The sequence below is a fragment of the Larimichthys crocea genome, chromosome VIII (genome assembly GCF_000972845.2).
Source record: "Larimichthys crocea isolate SSNF chromosome VIII, L_crocea_2.0, whole genome shotgun sequence".
Classification (NCBI taxonomy): Eukaryota; Metazoa; Chordata; class Actinopteri; family Sciaenidae; genus Larimichthys; species Larimichthys crocea.
This window is the reverse complement of record NC_040018.1, coordinates 25,674,293-25,698,016: the sequence shown is the minus strand read 5'-3', so window position 1 is coordinate 25,698,016 and position 23,724 is coordinate 25,674,293. Positions and strand designations below refer to the sequence as shown.

Genomic DNA, 23,724 nt, shown 5'->3' with positions numbered 1-23,724 from the left:
ACTGATCTGTTCATTGAATTTAAGACTCCTTGCTACTAATACCAATGTTACATGTTTCAGCCTGTAGCATTATCCCATACTGGTACTTGTGGGCTCACGTTTTTTTCTGTCACATCCTGTGGCAGTACCTGTCATTGTTCAATTATTGGGTGACAGCGACACTGGCTAATAATCAGTCAACAACCACATCACAACCTAAAATCAGCTACAGACACATAACCCAACTGGCTGTAGCTTTGTAGCTAATACCCTTCTGCTCCAACAATCATAGAGTCATGTTTTTTGTTGTACCATGACTTTCACACTGAACAGCCTAAAAACCTACCTGCCAAATGTCCCTAGAGCTCTTAAGTGATATTCCGGGTATATATCTAAAGCAAAACAGTAGGAACATTCATTAATCTACAATCTACAAATAATTAATGCAAATACTATGTTATGAGTCCCTGAGACACATGGTTATTGTACAGGTATTGTCACAGACACTATGTGACTGGTGTTAATCTGAGTGAGAAAGTTGTTGTCACTTATGCTGCCACTGCTGTCATTTGGACCTCCAAAAGTTATTAAAAGTGATTTTGTTATGGTGATGATCAAAATTTCGATATGTCCTGTTTTTCTTAAGATCAGTAGTTAGATGAAACACTTTCGATATGCTCTAATATATAAAACATAATAAAAAGCGCTTTTTTTTTGTAACAGTAAATTCAGTCCTTTTGAAGGTTATTTGCACAGTTGTCATTTTCTTGTGGATGGGCTGAAATACTTAGCTCTATTCTTACCATTAATAGTTTCCTAGAAGATGACAATGACCTGTATATGAGGACTAGCCATAAAATATTACTACAGCACAGAAAATACTTATATACTCACTATGCACTGGGAATGATCCAAATGAAATAGGACATTTTTGTGCTCACAAAGCATGGCCTACCACTTTGTGGCAGCACTCATAAGAAAATATATCTGAACATATGAGCATATGTTCACATCAATTACAGATCGTGCAAAGCAAATAATTCTATCATGAAACATTCCATCTTTTGATCAAGTTTGCTCCGTCAATGTGAATGTTTCAACATGGCTGTCTCTCCAAAAAGTGCATAACCAGTTATATTTTCCCTCGCTTTCCAGTGCAGAAGAAGAGAGGCAAAGGTTAGACTATCAGAAATCTTGTACATTTTCCATAAGATCAGCAGGAGTAGATTCTTATGGGAATGCAAGTGTTTGATAATGTGAGTAGGCTAAGGAGAGCCAGCTAATGAGCAGACAGCTTCACAGAAGTGTCATCAAAGAGCAGCTGGCACCTTTCTGGGTCGACATGTGCCATCTTCTAAGTCACTGCCGCCTGCCGTGGTCCCTTCATTTCCTCAGCTTTCAAAGGAGTACAGCAATCTCGGGCTTTCCTTCCTTCAGAATTCCAGAAATTGGACTGTCGAGAAAAAGGAAGGTGGCTGAAATTCATCCACGTCAGAGTGCTAGAAAGCCTAGTGACGATTGATGTGAAATTAGTTTACGCTCATGCTGCACTGCTCTTCACACAATTTAATAATAGAACTTCAGTCTGTTGCCACTATAAATAATAATCAGTTTTTCACACTTTCTCGCAAAAAAATTCATCTCTGGCTTTACCTCTGTCTCACAGATAATTCAATCAGTGTTCTAGCCAAGCATGATACCTTCAGACGACAGAAACAGGAGATGTACTTCCTGCCAATCATTGTGACAGACAATGGGAATCCACCGATGAGCAGCACGAACACCTTGACCATCCGAGTCTGTGGATGCAGTAAGGACGGTATTGTCCAGTCCTGCAACGTGGAGGCCTACGTTTTACCTATTGGCCTCAGTATGGGAGCTCTTATTGCCATCCTGGCCTGCATTATACTGCTGTTAGGTGAGGTATTTCTTTTTTTGTAGTTTAACATCATTACCATAGACTTTAGATGAAAAAACTTAAGGAAATCTGACCATGATCTGCTTATACTTTCAGAAATTCCACTTGTCAAAGCTTGACCTAGACTTGTTCCTCTTTTTTTCTTTCTTTCTTTTCTTCTTTCTTTCCGACAGTAATAGTAGTACTATTTGTGACCCTGAGGAGACACAAGAATGAGCCCCTGATTATAAAGGATGACGAAGATGTGAGGGAAAATATTATTCGTTACGATGATGAAGGAGGCGGTGAGGAGGACACAGAAGCTTTCGACATTGCAACGCTGCAGAATCCAGATGGCATCAATGGTTACCTGCCACGTAAGGACATCAAGCCTGACCTGCAGTTTATGCCCCGGGCGGGCCAACACTCTGGGCCGAATGGTGTGGACGTGGATGAATTTATCAACGTACGGCTCCATGAGGCAGACAATGATCCCACAGCGCCGCCTTACGACTCCATCCAGATCTATGGATACGAGGGCCGGGGATCCATTGCTGGCTCCCTCAGCTCACTGGAGACGGCATCGTCAGACTCGGACCAGAACTATGACTATCTCAGAGAGTGGGGTCCACGCTTCAGAAGACTTGGGGAGCTCTACTCTGTGGGTGAGAGCGACCGCGAGACCTGACCTTTGGCTTGTTAGAAAAAAGACCTTTCCGATTTTTTTTCTGTCCACATATTTGTGTATTAAACGCTAGGAGGTTTGCTGGCTTTTAGAAACAGGTGTTTAAAAAGAAAAAAAAAAACAGTTAATAACAAGGGAGGCCACTTTTTTGTATTCTTCTTAGAGTGAGGTTTAGCGGTCGTCATCCACTATGTCAAGCGCATTGTAATTGTTGAGCCAAACAATGTCTTTATTAGGAGATCTATGATTCTTGTGGAGTGTAACTTAGATTCCGTTGTGGAGTGTCTAGCAGTATTTTGGGTGTTAGTCATTTGCTGTGACTGCCAGTAGCAGAAAAACCCTGGGATTGCTGGTAGCTGCCCAGTGAATGGAAATAATGAGTATCGTTGGGTTTTCTGAAGCTTGAGCGGACACCATACTCCATGCACCATGGACAGCAAGCTGGACAGCAGAAGCTGCAGAGGGACTCTTGTTTCATGTCTCCCTAAGCCACCAAGCTGATCGGTGATCTGAAACAAAATGAAAAAGCAATACATGGTCTACATTACTATGATGAATGTATGTATGATTCGAAAAAAAAAAAAGCAAAAAGACAAACCAGGATTGGCTTTAAGGTGAATTTGTTATCATTTGATATCTTCTCTGGTGGCCACATTTATAAACTATCTAAAGCCCAGAAAGGCTTGCTTTATACAACTCTTTGTATTTACACGCTACAGGTGTGGGTCACAAGTGTTACTAGCCTATAAAAGACTGACGTGAAGACAAAAAAGAGAAATGTAGAAACTCTGAGGCCTTCTTTTTACAGAAGCAACGTTAAATACAATTGTAATCTACTGTTTTTTGACAAGAGACGTGTTGATTCTTCATTATTGTTCTATGAGTTTTTGTATTTCTGTTCCTGAATAATTTTTTTTCTGTGCTGACAATTTGAAGTGAGTGTGTTTAGATTATTTCACATTCAGCTGTTTTTTCAACCACTTGAACACTATTTCATAACAGCCAAACCATATCATGAATATTGCAGTTGATAATATAGACTAGATGTAAGCAGGCAGACAAGAGCTCTAAGTTAGTCTTACAAAACAGATGATCTGATTAATTGGGACTGCAGGAATGAGACCTTTCTGACACATGTTAATTCTGTGTAAAATATATCTCATAATATATTCTGAGGCACAGCCAGTGAGTGTCTGAGCACAATAGTCCAATTGTTATATGAGTATGTGACTCCCTCCAAACATCAAATCTCATTTAGGAACATCAGGTCGCAATAGCCCGAGAAAAATGAAGACACAAATCCAGACCATGTGCATATTCTGCTTACACTGTATGATATCAATAAAAAAAAAGACTTGTACTGTACATAGAGTTATTGCTAATGTCATTAGCTTTCAATGAGGTGGTAGGTTTTGTCTCTGCACGTTAGCTCTTGCACATAATGAGAATTTCAATGGCACTACAGCTGCGTGCATACTCAGTTTGTACTGATACAGTATTATGGCAGTTCTCGGTAGACTAAACAATATATATGGAATAGTCCCACATGCAGATCATATTTTCTACTGTGCTTTAATGCTTATAAATGTGTATGTTCAATTATTTACTCCCTGTACTGTAATCTAAGATACCCTGTATTGTTTCCTACTTTGTGAAATATATTTTTATAAATATCGCTGAATGTGTGTGGTTTTCTTATGTGGATGAGAGGACATGGACAATCAGAAGTCAACTGTTAAAGGGGCAGTCTATCAATTTTGCAGAGTGTCATTTTACCTGTCATGACTAGTACTGCTTAGCCTGTAAAAAAAAAAATGTATAATGTCTTCTAAAAAAATGTGTAGTGTAACAATGTACCCTGCAATCAATTCCTGGTTGTATTTTGGTGTTTGGTGGTCTATTTCTTCTCATGGAAAAGGGAAAGTTTGACGAAAGTGGATGCACCAAATAAACATATTGCAATATTTCATCACAAAATATCTCCTTGAAAACCTGGAACATCATATAATAATGTCCAACAACAGAATCTAAGAGCAGGAAGAACAACCGGACCCTTCTTCAAAATAATAGGACGGCTGTGCCGAGTCTCTAAAAATGCTTCAGGTAGCTTATGTGTCACCAAAAAAAAAAGAAAATCTTTAAAAAAAAGTAGCTGTTTTGCTTGCTCAGAAATACTCTTAATAGTCTAAAGGATGTACTTTATCACTTTGACATTATAAAGTTTGGACAATGAAACTTTTAAATTGGTATAAGCTGACAGTGCTGTGGACACAATGAAGGGAATCAAGGCTAAAATCAGCACACTTTAAATGTGGTGTGTATTCTTGTCACCTAATTTGTCACCATTCAAGACAGTATAGAATAATAACGCTAATTCTAAAACCTTTTTTTTTAACATACTGTATAATCAGATTAATAAAACATTAATTATATCTCATCAAAGTAATGGGTGGATAATGCTTGGAGACCATTGTGTATTAATCCTGGTTTGTTATTTCTATCTCAGAGACTATGTACCCAGGGAGATAAAAGTTTTGGATAAGAAAGGCCTTCATTATATTAATTAGTCCAGGGTGTAAATTGTGGTGTTGTGTTACAGTAACACTGATCTATCCGTGCTATTTGTGTTTTGTTTATTTAAATTTTTCATTTTTTAAAGAGCAAAGGAGATTAGATGTAACGCAATTTCCAATCTTCTTGTCTTATTCTTTTTTTTTTCTTTGAACATTGTCTCCTCTTTGTTAATCTCGTTGAAAGATTATACTTTTGTTCAGCTTTATCTGATATTGAGGTTTCTCCTAAATAACAGAAGCTTTTGATCGTATCAATTAACCGCTGTGCCTCACTGAACTCAAAGACACAAAATCACACGAATCCACTTGCACCTTCTCCTATAGAGCTTATGGGACACACACAAGATGAAGACAGAAAACTTGATAATGTTCTTGTCTTTATAACAATAGGGACACAAGTCTCAAAGATGAGGTGATGTCAAAAATCAGTCGTCTTATCATCTGATTCCACATTGCAACATAAATCTACCTTTTCCAAACTTGCCATGGTGGTGTTGATGTTTCAGATGCCTTTTCCCTCTGGAATTGGAAGTGATGTTAAACCTAGAGACTGCTATCTTTATACACCTGATCCATTAGTCAAAAATCAGCCATGGAACACATTTTACCAACTAATATCTCTCACTAAATGATAGCACAAATTGTTTTTGGGAATGTGCCACCCTGGCAGGTCAGCAGACTCATTTGTAGTCAATCTTCATGCACCCCCACTGCTGTGTATGGCTGCAGGTCTGACAGAGGTTGCCTAACTAAACAGTAAATCAAATTATCTTCTCACTTTTGTCACGTAATGGAAGTGTCCCTCGGGTGACAACCTTGCACTTGTTGTTCCCTGCTGATATGTGCCAGATTTTATAAGGCAGGCCTGTGGCTCCAACTTGTGTGGTGTAGAAACTGTAATTACTGTTGCCTGGCAGAGATGCCCTCAATTACAAATGAAGTTCGGTGCATACAAATTAAAAAAATGACTTTCTGTTCTGGATTCTGCAATATGGATAACATGTTTTATTTATATATATATATATATATATTTTTTTTTTACCATAGTAATGTTTTCATAGTTGGATTAACCCCTATAGGGTGCCCTAAGTCAAAAATGAGCAGTGGGCCCTCACTGATCCCTGCTCCTATAATTCTCTGCATTGTAGAGCCTTTCTAACCTGACCGCTTCATGTAGCTATCAAGCACACAGCAGACTACACATGAGAGAATTTTTTCAAGTATATTTTGTTAAAACCAAGTAAGCATATGTGGATGAGTCAGCTTGGCAACTAAGAAGTGCACACTGACACAGATTTTAACAAGTCTGGACGCCCCCAAAACAAAAGTATTGTCTTTCGATTTCTGTTGACTGTATGCAAATGTGCAAATAAGAGCTCAAGATTATTATTTTTTGTTTGTTTGTTTTTGTATAGTAGCAGAAGAAGAGTGACAGGAAAGTGCAGAGAGAGAGGGGGAATGACATGCAGTAAATGGCCACAGGTTCGAACCCTGGGCTGCTGCGGCTGTTTATTCCTTATCAACTACAGTACAGCTGACAGCTGAGTGCTAAGATTTGTATTGACAATAAATGGGACCAATGTTTTATCTTAAAAAAAGGAAGTTTGCGCATGCAGTGTCAGTAGGTCCGGATGAAAAAAAAGTTTCTTTCAAATGTCTATAAAAAGAAGCAAAAGCTATTAACAAAAATCTGGCTTCCTTGCCCCATTAGCACACACTTTTTTTTTGAGGTCATTGGACTATATCCCATTCGATTTCAATTTTTTGGCAAATCTTCACCATTTTTACTGTAGAAGGTGCATAATTCTTGACATCCTTGATGGATATCCTGCGATTATGACACGGCTATAAGAGCCAATTGTCACTGATTGTGGAGATACAGTGTCTGTATCTCCAAATGAAGCACAATCTGGGTCCTTCTTTTGCCTTTAGGGAAATGTAATACAGCATATCCCACTTTGGTTTTTCTGTGTTTAGAAATGACTATAATTAATATCTGTAATCTAATTCACAGCACTATTCTAAAAGGCTTTGTATTAGCTAGAACTAGTTCATTAGCATCTGCAAACACATACATACCAGTATTAAAAAGAAGACCTGTGCAACTTCTCTTATAGAAATAGTTTTCTTACCTTTCCTCTCAATAACAAAGTCCCAAGAGAATTCACAAATAAACCAATTTCTTTATTATATGAATTTATTCTCTCATTATGATTGAACTTATTCAGGCAGAATAACCTTAACTGTAACTTTTTAATTAAGTTCCATCAAACAGTGTTTACATATCTAATTTAGTCCACTTTCATCTTCTGAGGTTGCTGCGAGAAATGTTCCACAACATCACTACAAAAGAAAAATCAAAGTAAACAGTGCGATCAGGTAGAGCTATATGAAGTGGAGCAAGTGGACTGGTCTAAACAAAGAATAATGAAAATCATCAAAGATTAAAGGCGGCCTGTCTCAAAGTTAGTTTCCAAAGTGGACAAAGAATTTTGGGGCCCATTAAATGTTCTGTACTGGAAAAGAATCACACTAATGGTGTAACCAATCTTGTGTTTTCAGCATTGGTCACTGAACCGCCAAACCACGTAAACACCATATGGTCGCAGCTGCTGGTCTAATTCATTCTGCTAGCAGTTCTCAAAGTTTTGTTGACATGAAGAACTACGTGGCCAAAGTTAATTCAGCAAACTCTGACATCCAGTTAAACTGAAGTAGGAACTTCCCTCGGCTCATATTGCTTGCTTAACCTATCGCAGCTGGTAATTAAAATGACATAATGTCATGTTTTTATAATGCAATGTGTCCAAAAGAAGTGTCTAGTAAAAAGACAATGTACAGTATGTGTATACTGAATCTTTGCCTCAGCATCCTCAGCTGCTGAGCAGCAGCAGTGCAGGTGGGTGGGGGCCAGTAGGAACATCACTGTCTTGGTGTCGCCGTGGGTGTGAAGTTATTGTTCCAAAACACAATACAGTAAAGGCAAGAAAGTAAGTTTTAAAAGCCAGAAATCTGTGCACAAATCCAAGTAATTGTTAAATTATTGGTTTTGAGTTACAACTATATCCTCTCCCTGGAAACATATTATGTTAATTTTGTGTATAGGAGAAGAGCAAATCCCTGTTATTGCACCTTTAATTCAACATCAATATGTTTTTTGTGTTTTGGTTTGAGCCGAGGAGTGGATGGCTGTTGTTTTGATTCATTGGTCGCTAACACGGTGGTCCTAATCATGCACCATGGAGTGTATAATTGACCCCCCCTTGCAATTAGCATTAATTAGCACCTCTGTTGGTGGATAGCACAGCCAGCAGAATTGCACCATAACTGTCCTGCCGTTTCTACGGTGCACCGCTGTCTTGGCTTCAGCCAAATAACTGCTGGGACCTAAATCAGTTCCTGAGCCAGCCGGCCTCTTCACAGCTGCTCATGGGATGAAGGAAGCCTGGCCCTGCTGGACTACAGAGCGTGTCTCATGAGCAGATGCATGGGGCTGTGTTTGGATTATCTTTGTTTGACACTACACTGCTGGAAGTTATTATGGCTGGTTATTTTATAGCAACATCGTGAGTTTCTTTTTTTCATTTTCATTTCAGAGATAACTCCTTAAAAATAAGAGGCTTTATACTGAAATATATTATATATATAATAATAATAATAATAAATAATAATTAAATATATGTTAAAATACCCAATCTATGGGGTTTCAAAAATGTTTAATGTGCTAGGCACTGCAGTGTAATGATATACAAATAAATGCTTGTGCTAAATATGTAGTGACCAGAAAAAACATCCTTATATATATATATATATATTATAATATATAATATAAGATATCTATATATATATATTTTATATATATATATATCTAATTATCTCTCTATATTGTTCTATTATCTTATATATCTCTATCCAGGACCCAGGTTTCCCATCTTAAATAGACTAATACTTGTTTCAATTTAACTGTTTCAATCTAACTGCAATATTGTATTAATGTGAAGCTCAGTTTACAACCAGCAGGCCAACTGTTTTATGTCCATTATCCACTCACAAACCTGAGACAGTATATCATAATGGCCTTGGGTGTGTAAATAAATGCTTGCTTTACTTTATCACTATGGCGATACTGTGGCATGGAGGCTTTTATAATTGCCGTCTGAACTCATGCTGTCTGGTAGTTTTGATGATGCATGCATGTTGGTATGCAATCAGTTTTATGCTTATATGTTAACCCTTTCCTATTAAATACAATACATATGTTAACAAGGAACATTAATGATATTAACGTTAATGATGGTAAAGCAGTGATGAAGTAACAATGCTTTTCTGAAACTTTACTGGAAGGAAAACAAAACACAAAACACAAAAAAGCAACTAATCTATACATAATAAAGATGCAAGATTAGACTATATAAAGCTGTTTTTTTATTTTATTTTAGTTTAACTTACTTATGTGACAGATTGGTAAAGTTTGCTAGATCAGGCAATAGTTCCTAAGTAGGGAAGTGTAGACAAATCAAAGCAAAATATATCAAAAGGCCTTGTCTGTATGGCAAATTATGTGACACTTTCTGAATTTAAACAAGACTAACAGAACAATAAGAGCTGTTTTAGACAGTCTACATGGGTGTTGATGAACAACAGTGTCAATACCCAAGAATGAAGCACACAATAAAGCGTCATATTGGTTCTGTTGTTGAAAGCTAGACTGTTTTTAGCGACACCAGTAGCATGACTCTGGTCTTTTTTTACACTATTTCAAGGCCACACATTTTGTACACTATACTTGTTACACACACAGTGCAGTGCTTCTCCTCCTCAGGTAAATATCGGTACATTTTCTCTTATGCAGTCAAACGGAGATGTAGATGGGACAGAGGAGACAGAGCACTGGACAGGGACCACATACTTGCCCCTCATTGTAGATGAGTGCCGCCGTAAACGTTGTTTATCCTGACAGGCTGTAACACATATCTGTGAAATCCAGTCAGATGATTTGGAGACTAATGTGAGCTGTCCCTCCCTGTTGCTGTCAAATTCACTCCTGTGCTGCAGTTCTTTGCAAGTGGGTCATCCCAGCATCATCCTATTCATGCATCCCCAGCATCCTCTATTGTAGGTATGACTCAGGAAACCGTTCACTTCTTTAACTTGCCAAATCCGCCATTCAAATAGCAATGCACCACGTGTATACCTGACTCTTAATCCCTAAACATTATATTTTATTTATGGAACTATGAATCAAGGTAAATGTCAGATCTTTGATTGAACATGTATACTATATTGTACAGACTATTTTCACAGGCTTTATGCATCTATTCACGTTCCTTGGGTTGTAATCCTGTTGGTTTAAACCTAATACCCTCCCAAATGTATTATTCATCCTGTGAGATGTTTTTGATGTGGGAAATGAAAGAGTTGGCAGGGTTCAACATCCAAAGCCTCAGGTAAAAAAAGATGACTAGAACTAACCTCCAGCTGAGCTCTGTTATAAACGATCAATACCATTAAATTCAAATCAAAATCAAAGTACCCAAACCAAAGTGTTATGCACATGTGCGTGGGAAATAGATACATCCATTGTCTCTCTCTCCTCCTTCACACACATGAGCCCGCACACAACCATCCACTCAAATGTTTTATTTAAGTAATTTATTTGTAACACTGAAGCTTTGCACAACGTGATCCATCGACACTTATGGTTTCAAGGAGCACCCCAACTCCAGGTTTTGAGCTCTTGTAGAGATGCTGTCTCTCCTGCCATCACCTTTGATCGTGATATGCATATTTCATGACCAATGTAATGTCAATGAGTCCTAGACTAATCCACCTCGGAGCCAGGGGGAGCTCACCCAATGATAAGGGTGAGTGAACTCAAACAGACTGAGATAAATATTGTATTTTACGAGAAGGAGAAAGAAAGACACGACGGGGGCCAAGGGACACCGCGTGAACGGTAGGTGAGATATCAGGAAGCATAGCCAGAAAGAGTATTTGAAGGAAAGAATGAAGCAGACACAGAGAGATAGTGGAGGAAGAAGTGAATAGGGCTAAGGTTATTGTAGGCCAAACGTTGCTGTCCAGAGACACTGAATGCTGGTTGAGCTGAATTTCTGTCAAGTTTACATTTTCTTTGCTATATTGACCCTGACAGCATACAGTATTCAGGTCAACAGCAGCGTGTTTCATTATTGACTCATCTCCATGCATCATTAAAATCAATTAATTTCCTCAAACAACCTTGAATTGATGAAACAGACTGAAAGTTAAAAAAAAATAAATAAATGTGTTTGAATCTTTTATAACCGCTGCATGTTTAAATCATTACAAATATGTTCTCACCCCAAGATCATTTATTTTCCAATATGGCCACTGGGAGACAGATCTAAAGACACCCCGGTGAGCTGGCAAATGGCTGATACCTACCACGCAACGGAACAGCAGGGAAGCACAGCAACCAAACCGGCAGCCAGATATAAAATACTCATTCAGAGGAAGACAGAACATATGAAGCAGATTAATTTGCCAGACTATAGGATTCCTCTTTATCCTTCCTGTCTTCTTCACACTTTCCCCACCCCTCCAACCCACCCAGCTGGGGAAGAAAGAGCACTTCAGTCACGCATACCCATGGAAATGCGTTTGATTCTTTGGAAGCTTTTGATGCAGATGATTTTTGCCTCAAAGCGCCTTGTCCCAACCCTCTGCACAGGGTCTTTGGAAGTGATGTGACACCAGATAAATGATTATGGGGTCCTCCATCCCCCCTGGCAGTGAAGGGAAGAGGTTATGTGTTAATACAGGAAGAGAGGTTGTATTTTATGTCCAATGATTAGCCCTCTTAGACCTAATTATATCCCTGGGGATAGCGGCACTCCTCTCCTCTTCGCTCAAAACCCTTTTCCCCTTTTTCTTCTTTCCTCTCATTTTTTTTCATTCCTCCTTTTTTCTTACTCCACCTACCACTATCAGCAGTCCCTTTCTTTCTCTCTCTCAGGTAGTAGACACTCTAGATTTATTTTTCTTTCAACATGAGCAGCGTGCATTCACAGACCCTTTTCCCCAAGTCAGCCTGAACTGTCTGCAGTGGTGTATGTGTAAAAGAGTGAAAGAGAGGTACAGATAGGCAGACAAGCAGCAGAAAACTACATGAACCTTGCTGATTTTTGAGAGCAACACACATGAAGAAAAGGGGAAAAAAGGAGAGAGAAATGATTTTCACTACATTGAAACCCTCCTCCCTTGATTGTGCATCAATCCCTGGCTATCTCTCAGCTGCAGATGGAAGTGAAGGGAACCCGATTCCACCTCGGTCTGAAATCTGAATAAAACATGCTCTCTGCTTTATAGTTCAAGGCTGTCATAAAGGCTCACTGGCCCCTCTAAACTTCTAGAGGTGGGGCTCCCACTCAACAGATGCCCATTTGGCATGCTGTTATGAGTGCAGTGTGATGGTAATCATCCAGTATAAACATGACGCCTTTTGGGGTGATAAACCGGGTTCTTCTGTAACACATTCTGCACTTTGCTCTTTATTTCTAAAAGATAAAGTCAAGTTGAAGGAGTTAAAAAGAAGCAACTCATTTTTTTTGGGAAAAATAATGGATGCTCAACTTGTACACGAACATAAACCGTTTCAGTAATTTTAATATTGTGGATGTTACTTTTATTTAGTTTAGATTTACACATTAGTATGAGGATGATAAATAAATATGAATAAAAGGGTCATTGTGGAAACAAAGCTAATATTAAATGGAATAGTTAACATGCTGCTATAGTACCATGCAGTTATTGATGGCTGCTTCTGTACCCTTAGCCAGAAAACCCTTCATCTTCTAAAAGTCACATTCACATCTCTTCTGCATCAGCGATTCTGTTTTGGGCAAAGAGCCAGCCAGGACATTTGGTGCCAGTGCAGGAATTAGTGACCATCATAGCTGAATGCAGGTATAGGTGTTTTCTGTAGCCTGAAGGAATTCAGCACCAGCATCTATTCATTTCATCACAGTATTGATCAACATTATTTTTTCTACCCTAAGCTTAACCTTGGTTATAGTTTTCACATACATAGAAGTGGTTGCTTAAATTTGTATCTATGTCGATTAATAGCTCATATCATGTCACCTCCTTTTATGACTTCATGTTTATGCATTCAATGGTTTGATCAGAGTGGATAATGCAGATATAACCAAACCAAAAGCAACACAGTAAATGTGAATACTGATAGAAAACAATCTTGCTAGACCTGCTCCTGTTTCTTCTACTGCAGACACAGCATTGACTAAAACATAAACAAAAAGGAAGTGGCCTTATAAAAACATCACACAGTGTGTACCCACAGTGGACATAAATAAGTGCCACCTAACATAGGATACAGAATTAAATACCAGGTAAAGGTATAGGTAAACACCAATATAAAATTATTAAACCATCATCACTGAGTATATATATATATATCAAATATAATAATTAAATTAATTTTCTCTTTGTTTTTACATGTTTTGGGCAGTAAAAGTTAAATAAAAAATGTCCTTTAGCACATTTTTATGGTGGCTTTTAATCTCGCATCAAATAGTGAACTGCACTGCATACTGTATGCAGACTTGTATGCATGTACAAATCACTAGCAGTAAATAACAACTACAACACGCAAAACAGTTGCAAGCCTTTAATTAGTATTAGTTATGTAAAGCTTATGATGGGATAGTTAGGTCCTAGAGATGGGGTCATGGGGCCCAAAATTCCTGGCGGTGCTTGCCTGGGTACTGGGTAAAATGTAGTTAATAAACACATTAAAATCATTCTGTTTAGAAGCACTAGGTTTAGGGAGACTCTTTAACTGATTTGTATGGCGTACTCTTTTGGTTATATTTATTTATTTGGTTTGGGGAGCATCTGCTTGCCTTTATTCTTCCCTTGCCTCACCTCTTTTATTTGTATTATTCATCCTAACTCCTGACATTAAATAACTTTGTTTTACCAAGTACACCTGGTTTTATGTTACCGATAGCCTACTACCTTTTCCCTGCATGAGATTTGTTGTAACAAGGATTTAGTGGCCTTAAGATGTTGAAATTACAAATTATAACCAAAACCAACTGAAACCCCTTGCCTTATCCTCCCTTTCCAAGCAAAGGAGAATGTATAGTGGCAGCAAAACTCATTAAAATGTGACAGGCCCTCTCTAGAGCTAATATTTGGTTTGTCCATTGTAGCTTGATGAGCCCCCTCCCAGATATAAAGGGCTCATTCTAAAGTAACGAAAACACAACATGTTTTCATAAATGAGTTGATGGAAGTGGCCTTTAGATATTTTCGTAAACATTAGAAGCCATAGACATCGACATGTTTTGTATCTACAGTATATGAATTTCCTGTTTCAGAAAAAGCCCATATCAATTTTCTTTCATGATTTTTCATTTTTTTCCGTTCAAAATGAAGTAAATCTGTGCCTGAAGTGGGCAAAACATCTTAGTTTGTGCATTCGGAAAGAAATTATCATCTCTAATGGGCTGAATATAAAGTGAAAGTGAAAAGTGTAACACTACCCTGACGCCAATAACATGTCATGAAGCTGTGGTGATTGCAGTTTGATTGCTTTTCAGAAAAAATCTCAAGTATCCCATGATTTTTCCAATGCTTAAAGGCACAGCTTGAAGACACAGAATTATAACATTCATCACTGTGATCATTGCGCAAGGGTAAGTGACACATAAGAAAAGGCAAAGAGTTTAGCTTCACATTTAAATTTTAATTGTGTTCTTCTAGGTCTAAATGGCACATTCTCTAAACGCAGTTCTGGGAGTGTGTGGAGGGTGGAAGTACTAACCGATTACTTAGATGACTGCAGAATGTGCCATGAATTGGTGCGCCAATCGACAGAGCAGAACTGAAGTGAGTGTCCGCTGATTGACTAAGTGTGCAAAATGCTTCAGTCGCTGTATATTGCTCTCCATACCTTTCAGAACATGATCATTTTACATGTTATGCTAAATGCATATATGTGCATTTTAAAGGTCTAGTGTATTTTATGTGAAGTATCATTAGAACCCACCAAAGAGTGTTCATTTAGAAAATGGCGAGCTTGCATCTATAGTGGTCTTTACCACTGAAGAAAAATATGTCATTCTCACATTTTTTCTTTCTACTAAATTATGTTTGACTTTCTAAAAACTCCATCACCCTTGCAAGCTGACTGTTTTAGCTATTTTAGTGGAACAATGATGTTTACATAGCAAAATCAAACATTGGGAATGGGATAAGAAATGGCAAAATTATGGTTGAAATAACAAATGGTGCATCCTGTTTGCCAAGCTTTCCAGCTTGGCAAACAGGATGCACGCTTTCTTATTTTTGTACCAATAGCTACTAAATGAGCAGTTATTACCACTGTCACTGAACAAGCAAACGGGGCACAGGCAACAGCTTTGTCTTTACTGAGGGGCTTCAGCACTGTAATATGTTCAGTGCTGAAGCAAGAACAAGTGGGGTTGAAATGAACACAAAATATATTATAGGCTAGCCTTAGATGATGCATTTGACAGACTCATAGTTATGTTAAGATACAGAAAGCGAGGGCAACTATTGGCTAGCATTAGCGGTCAGACCAAGACTAAAGCTATAGTGTAAAGTGTAAAATAAATCCATACAGATTAATACAAACTATAAAAACACATTACCATCTAATTTTGCTAACCCCACCTCCCCCACTATTATTTGTATACAGATCATTATACAGAAAAAAGATCATTGGAATAAACTAATAGTAAAAGTCTAATAGTCTGATAAAATGTACTTGTGTAGAGAGAGAGGAAAATGAGACACATTAACCCTGAACAATCCTTGCATGATCAATATGTCAAAGCTTCGGCCTTGGCTTTAATGATTAGACTGTGCAAGTATATTAGCTTGATGCATTATAAATCCAATAGCTTTATCCACCAGTGTGTGTTTGCCCCGACATAAAAGATAGCGACATAACAGAAATCAAGCAGGCTATTTAGTCTTAATTTTCTACAGAATTGTAGAGAAAAAAAAACTGTGATTATTAATATTTCTCTGTAAGCACCCTCCGAATGTCTTTATGACTTCTCTATCTTTCTGTCCTCCTCTGCTGTCTCTAATTAAATGGGGTGAAACAGCCTTGTGTTTCACTTTTATGTGTTTCAATTTTGTCAGCAAGTTTCCCCACAATGCACCCATCTGAATTTCAAATGATAAATGGAAATCCTGCTCTTAGTGAAGTAATTCCATTAGAGGTCCACATTAAGGAAATAAAGAGAAAAACCTACAGTATGTAATTTAATTGTCTGTGTTTGGTTTCTCATAGGGACCACAGTAGATGAGACCATTTATTAAATTTACTAATATTTAAGTGCTTCGTCCTCCCCGAAAACCACATTACTCTGTGCATGAATGAAACATTTGCATTGAGCCATTCCTCTATATTTCTTTTTCACTTTACTTAGCCTGCATGAATTAGATATTTGGTATTTATTTCCACAATAGCCAAATAACTGTCTTTACTCACATGTTCCATCTATCAGGTTTGATGAAGTCAAGTTTTGGGATTTCAAACTAACAAACAACCTCTTAGGTCTCAGGTCTGAGAAAATTGATGACGCCCACCGTGCATGTTTGAATAATGTGTAAGACATGACAGAGGCCACAGCCAGGGGTTATTTTCTTGCTCCTGGCATCTGTTTGGCTGCAGCGATGGCAGCCTTAACAGGGATATGGATCCCGGCCTGAGGAGATGTCTCAGCCTTGCTGTGGGATCATTATTCCGATGGACAAAGCCTCAGTTATAAATAGGTTCATGGAGTTCTTGGGCGGCACACTCTTTGTTTTCAGACCATCCCTATTTGTCTTATTGATCTAAATATGTGTGGCCACAGAGCTGCTGTTAGGAGCAACGGCTGAAAAGATGGCTTGGTGCTGTTTTGTTTCCAGTCTGATTGGGAATCACTTAGGAGCTCTATGTCAAATTAAATTATAACAATTATTTTTCTAATGGATTTTTTTTTTTTTTTTTGCACGATCAATGTTTTAGCACCCAACTCTGGAACCCTTTAAAGGTCTATGACGCGCATTAGCGCCTTTTACCACTGTGTTTTGTTTTTTTATCCTAAAAACTCAGCTGTCATTTGTAGAAAGTAGCTTTTTTTTAGCAAAAAAAAATAAACAAAACAAAAAAAAAAAAACACTGATAAATCAATGTACACTGCCTGTCCAGCACCATATTACAGACAGACAAACTAGCGAGCAACTAGCTCAAATAGCAGAAAGGAATTTAAACTTTAAAGCCACTGTAACTGCTACTTGGTGAACATAGCAAAACAAAGTTTTTGTCCACCAATAAACCAGCCCTGGTTTGGTCTGGTAGTACATAGTACACATAGTAAGTACATATATGGGATATAAAACCAAAACATGAGCTGAAGGACTTGAAAACAAGACTTGAAAGACTTTAGAGAAAGCTGAGCAGGATAGATGTAGCCTGCTGTAACTTCAGAAAAAAAAAATCCGAACAATCATTATCATGGTAAGGTAGCGTCTGTTATGTTATTCAGCTTTCAAGAACATTTTACTGGCCAGGACTTGCTTTGGTATTTATACTCCAACGCCAACTAATACCATGGAAAAGTCACCATTTTTCTTATGTTTTTTACAACTCACTTCTAAGTAAACATAGTTGTCATGTGTTGTGTATACTTGCTTCATTTCGCAACCTAGCTGGCCATTGGAAACCCTCTTTATAAGATGAGCTTAGAGAAAAAGACTAGACTGGAGGGGATCTTTTTTTTTGTTTTGTTTTGTTGGCGCTTTGGTTCATCTATTCCATATTGAAACACCTTTGTTCCTAAGCAGCTATCATCTTGGTTTAGTACAAAAAATACCATGCACAGTGAACACTAAAGATGTGGGGCCAGCCCCTGGTGCTACCCATGCTATAGATCTGTGGGGAACTGTAAAGTCAGGTGGTAAATCTCTGTGAGTTCATCTTCTTCCCTTTTAATACGTAATTCATCGGTTCTTTAAGGTGAAAGAAATATGACATCAGAGATTCATTGTGAGAAATAAACCAAATCTGCAGTGTTATGGGGGGGTGCAATTGGTGCAGTTTTACATGAGAGCAGCTTTAACAAAAATCAACAATAAAATAAAGAAAAACATGGTGGTATTTGTGAAAAACTGACTTTGTATTGTAGCTTTCCACCAGTGTGTACAAGAGTAGGTTAATTTCTGCTGCGCTGCATGGTCTCAGTGAGGGCTGAAATCACAGATGTGCTCTACAGGGCTCCACATTGTTACACAAGCGTCAGCAACTTTCCCTACCACCTAGCATATGTGGAAACTCAGCCTGGAATCCATCCATGAGGAAGAGAGCAAAGGAAGCTTTGCTGACCCCAGACAAAATCAAATGGAGGGAGGTGAGGGATGAAGAGAGGGATGGAGAATGGAGAGCACTGTGTGTGGGGGAGTGTTGAGTGCAATGGGAGCGGGTGGGCTTACATTTTCAGAGGATTAAAGTGTGACTGTAAAACTTTAATGATTCCCTGTCTGTCCACAAAACGACCACGTTACTGTCCACTACTTACTCACTACCCACATATCACACACTCAGAGTTGCATATCATGCAGTTATAGAAAAAAAGATATAACACTGTAGAGCTTTGTTGAAAATGTAATAATTTGTGTGTCTTGTTTGCATATCAATAGCATGTATATCTCTAAATATGATATAACTGAATTCATAAATGCGGGGATAGTTAATTTATTGAAGAGAGGTCGTATGACACACTGTGCATACAGTAGTCAGTGTGTCCCCAGTTTGGAGAAGCAGACAGAAGTCTGGGCACAGAAGTATAGCAAAGCACTGCTGTGGACAAGGTCAGCAGAAAAAATTTATTTTAGCCACGTAAAAAAGGCCCACCTAAAAAAAAAAAAAGAAAATCAATATCTGTTTAAGTGTACGCTATAGTGAGCAATCTCACTGCTTTACCTTGCCTTCAGAGAGCTCTTTCCTTTGGTACTACATTGTCTCAGCTGTAGAATTTCAGTATTCAAGGAGTCCAACTTGGCCACGCATGGCATATTACGCCAGAGATCCGCCATTTGAACTGGGGTAAAGGTGGTTTATGAAAGAAAAAAAGAAAAGAAAAAAAAATTAGTAATTATGACAGCAGCAATGAAATACCTTTCACCGTGGAGGCAAGAGGACATCTTTATGTACCTTTAGTATACAGAAGAACTGCCAGAGTAACACACAGCTCCTTGAAGACTTCTCTAAATTAGATCTGGACAAAATTAATATGACAAAACAATATACAAATAAAAATCTGAAACAGTACCTCAAAAAACATTGTTCACACCAAATGATGAAACTTGGCTTTCGAAATGTAATGTATGTTGTGTCACCAATGATTCTTTGTCTGGCTTTGGAGTGGGAGTGATATGGATTGGTATGTTTGCTGGTGGATGGATGCCAAGCTGCTGATCATCTGTTATTTGCTGAATGCCGTGTCTACACTGGAAGACATGCTCCATGAGGTATTTTCTGATGTCCTGACTCGTTGGCTCATATATTGCTTTGATAACCCAGTGATTTGATTTTTTTTTCTTACCTTGGGTAGAAGAAATATGGACATTTGACTAAAGTGACAAGTATCCCCATAAGGAAAAACAAAGTGACCCCACAATGTATTTTCGCTCCCACATCTTCGGACTCACATGATAATAGTAAAGTACTCTTGAATTTGCCACTCTATCTTGTGTCTATGTGTGCTTTAATGTGTGCTTTAACACGACATATGATGCAGGAGGTCTGTTTGTCTCATTTGTTATTAAAAAAAATTAAAAAAATTTCATAGCACAATGTTTAGATATTTACCAAATAACACAAAGATGTTACTTGAAGTCACTCTGAGCCAGAAAACAGGCATCACCGTTTCATCACTGCCACAGGAACTGTAAGACCACCAGATGTGATTTTTGACGAACTTGATCCATTATCATTGCAACCTTTATTTAACCAGATAAAAACCCATTGAGATGAAGACATCTTTCACGAGGGTGACCTGGCCAAGAAAGGCAGTAGCACACGCCATAATGATCAAGACAGACGAACAACAACAACAAACAATCAGTAAAAATCAAACATTAAAATATTAAAATATTAAGATGTGAGGAAATAGGCAAATAAAGTGCAGAAGTTTTATGTACAGTAACAATTTAAGAACATACTATAGGCACTGTTCAAAAGATTTTCATTGTCGCTTTCTTAAACTAGAGTGGAATGCTTCCAGTGAAACAAGTTCTGACATTTTCATGTTCAGATTGGAGGGCAGTCCAAGCAGAGGGAGCAGAGAAACTGAATACTTTTTTACCCGTTTATGTTCAAACACAAGGAGCAGAAAAATGCAGAATGTCATTTGATCGTAGGGCATAACGGCTTGCAGTTCTCAGAAGAAAAGTGCATAAATGTGGGAACCAAGCCAAGAAGAGCCTTATAAACTAGAGTTATCCAGTGTGTATAGCGTCTTATATTAACGGAAGGCATGCCAGCTTTTGCATACAGTTCACAGTGATGAGGGGATATTCTCCAAGTGAACAGATGAATTTGAAAAAATCATTAGTTTGGATTTATGAGCAATCCAAACCAGTTTCAGTTTCTCCAGGCGAATCTGCACTGCATCAAAGGCGGACTGCAAAAATTCAAATGCCTGAGCAATAGAATGTGAGCAGCAGGAAATTACAGTATCATCCGCATAAAGATGGTATGATGCATTTGACATGTTTGCACACAGATCAAAAAAATTAATTGTGAACAAAATGGGTCCTAAGACTGAGCCTTGAGGTACACCTTTTGTGACCTCAAGAAAAGTGGAACTAACTCCAGCCATCTGAACACATTGTGTCCTACTTGCCAAATTATCAGCAAACCAAGGGACAGCTTGTTTGAAGATGCCATTCTTGAAGAAAATTTATAACAAGATTGTGATCCACAGTATCAAATGCCTTATGAATGAATAGAGCCACACAGAAGTTTTTCTTGTCCAATGCGAGTCTGATTTCCGATGAACTTGATCCATGCTTCCAGGATGTTCTTTGTCTTACTTCAACTCTTGCTTTATTTCAAACCTACATGAATAGAAGTTAGAGAATAGAATAGAAGTAACCTAAAAGGAGGTTGCAGAATATTGATTACATTTTCTCAAGTAATTAATAATCTCTAAACGCTCAGTCATTGCTATCAGTATGAAATAACAAATTATATATATATATTTTTACTCTCCCTGTCAACTTTTAGTGAATAAAAAAATACAATGTAATGTTGTAATTGAGTGAGAATATAACTGAAAACAGCTCTTGTATGATACCGACAAATGTGCCTTGATTTTGTAATTGTAATATGTAGTACATTTTTGTAACCACTGATAAATGTACATATCAAAGCTAAAATACAATCACCAACACACAAGACAAATACTAGTTGAGAAGAGAAAAATAAAGGACAAGTGACCTATTTACCCAGTTGTCACATTACTCATTTATTTTCATTCCACTTACACATACTCAATTTCCCACAGGAAACTAGGTACTCTAACAAAGCATGTGCTGCACACCAAAGCAAGTGCAGCTAGTGTGCCAAGGGTAAACACTCAGCCTACAGTACCAGGTATTTGTGTTCCCCCCTCCTAACCAAACTGCCTGACCTTTACTAACCTCGCTCAACTCAACCCTAGTCTTCAGGGAATCTGGCGGCGGGTACTTATGCACTAAAACCCACTGGTATGGTGACGCAACCACATCTGGCAACGCCACCAACAACCATGGACGTGCTCCCGAGACAACTGCTCTCACCGCTGTCAACCCACACTATAGAGACACACCAGCAGATCCCAAAGGGAAAAAGCTGTAAGCCTAACAGGGGGGACACACTCCAATGTGACACACAAATCAACACCTACCTTGATGAGCAGCACAAGACACTGAGCCTATAAATAACCACTGACAGACAGTGCACACAAAACCGGTTTAATAAAACAGACCGCTTTAAAGCTATAACAAATTAACGTTTAATATTAACCATGCACTTCCTCAAAACATCAGAGGCTTCAAACTACCCCATCTGTAGTACAAAGAGGGAAAAAAAAAACGTCTCACCTTTCCACTGAAGCCATGTATCCTTCACAAAGTTTGCATAGAACAATACTGATTGACAAAAAGGTTTTGATACATCCTGTGCATCAAACTCATGTCTGAGGTCAGATTAGGAGCCCCTCATGGGTTTCCTTACTGAAGGGGCTCAGTTTGCAGTGACAACATCGACAGACCCTCCAGAGGCTAGTTAACGATCCAACCCCCTGCGGAAGCCCACTGGCTCCATCAAAGGTGAACCTGTGGTCTTAGGAACCTGCACAGGCAAAACAAAATCACAATGCCAAAACATGAATTATGCACTTATGTAGACAATTTCAGATACACGTATCAAATCATCTTGCAAAGCCAAGATAAGAATCCTACCTGGACCAGATCAGAAATAATTAACATAACGTTCCTTGTGGAGACATCCATGAATATGGAGCATATCTTTACACCTAGGGAATATAACTGATCAGTAAATTCAATGAACACAGCTTGAATCCGACAGAAATCAAACTATGCACTGGCACTTGACATTCTCCTTATAGACTGCATGCCATTAGCTATTCCTGCATTTCTGTATAGATGATGATTCACTGGTATGAAGTATGAAGGCCAAATAACGAGATGGCAACTGTAACTTCAAAACACCAGCCCACTGGCTCCAGTAACATGGATGGCAATACTTGTTTAGCTGTTCAATTTCTTTGACAAAGGCAGACAAAGACTTGGGGGAACATGTGTGTGAATACTGACAAAGAAGGTAATATAAAATTATATTATTTGTTAATTATTAATGATGCTGGTGTACTGGAGGCATGCAGCACCTGCAGTACAATATACCTTTTGAAAAGAGGATATAACAGAAAAAGCATAGGTGTAACTAAAGACATTTGCAAGTTCCAGTATGACAGCGAACCAGCCAAGGCAAAACCATTGTCCTGGAATCTGCACATCTCAATGGGATGCAGCCCTTATATGTATTAACTTCACTGTTTTAGTTACCAGCCCACTGTGGCTTGTTCCTTCAATATTAAGAACCCATCATCATTTCCAACTGTCAGAGTTAATTTACCAGTACAATCAAGCATCTCCACCTATTAGATGCAATGTAACGGTACAGAAACACCTACTACCAAGTCATTTGAGCCAGTATTTGCATTATCTTCTGCTTGCTCTGTCTAACCGTGAAATCGTCAATCCACTGCAATGAAATGTGCATTTCTAGATTACTTTCTGACCCACACATCCTGCAATAAAGGAAAAAAAAAAAGTCTCACTAGACACAACCTCAGAAACTGCCCTTAAGCTTACATCTTTTACAGAAGCCAATCAGAGTCATTGTCATTTTGATTTCCATTTCATGTCCATGCCTGGACTCTGCGCAGGAAATTGTCTTGTGCTCTAATGATGCAACGAAATGAATCAGTGCACTGAAGTTT

At 38.3% G+C, this 23,724-nt stretch overlaps 1 protein-coding gene across 4 annotated transcripts in view; it reads left to right on the top strand.

Moving 5' to 3' along the window:
- cdh8 (cadherin 8) overlaps nt 1-4,530 on the top strand; it is an 85,807-nt gene extending 81,277 nt beyond the window's left edge. For 3 of the 4 annotated variants that reach the window (XM_010731974.3, XM_019254044.2, XM_019254045.2), the window contains 2 exons: nt 1,646-1,897; nt 2,071-4,530. In XM_010731974.3, the coding sequence (XP_010730276.1) occupies nt 1,646-1,897; nt 2,071-2,564 (746 nt within the window). In that variant the 3' untranslated portion in view covers nt 2,565-4,530. The remainder of the gene's footprint in view (nt 1-1,645; nt 1,898-2,070) is intronic. The other variant, XM_019254043.2, reaches the window with a different exon arrangement.
- Nucleotides 4,531-23,724: the final 19,194 nt, after the last annotated feature.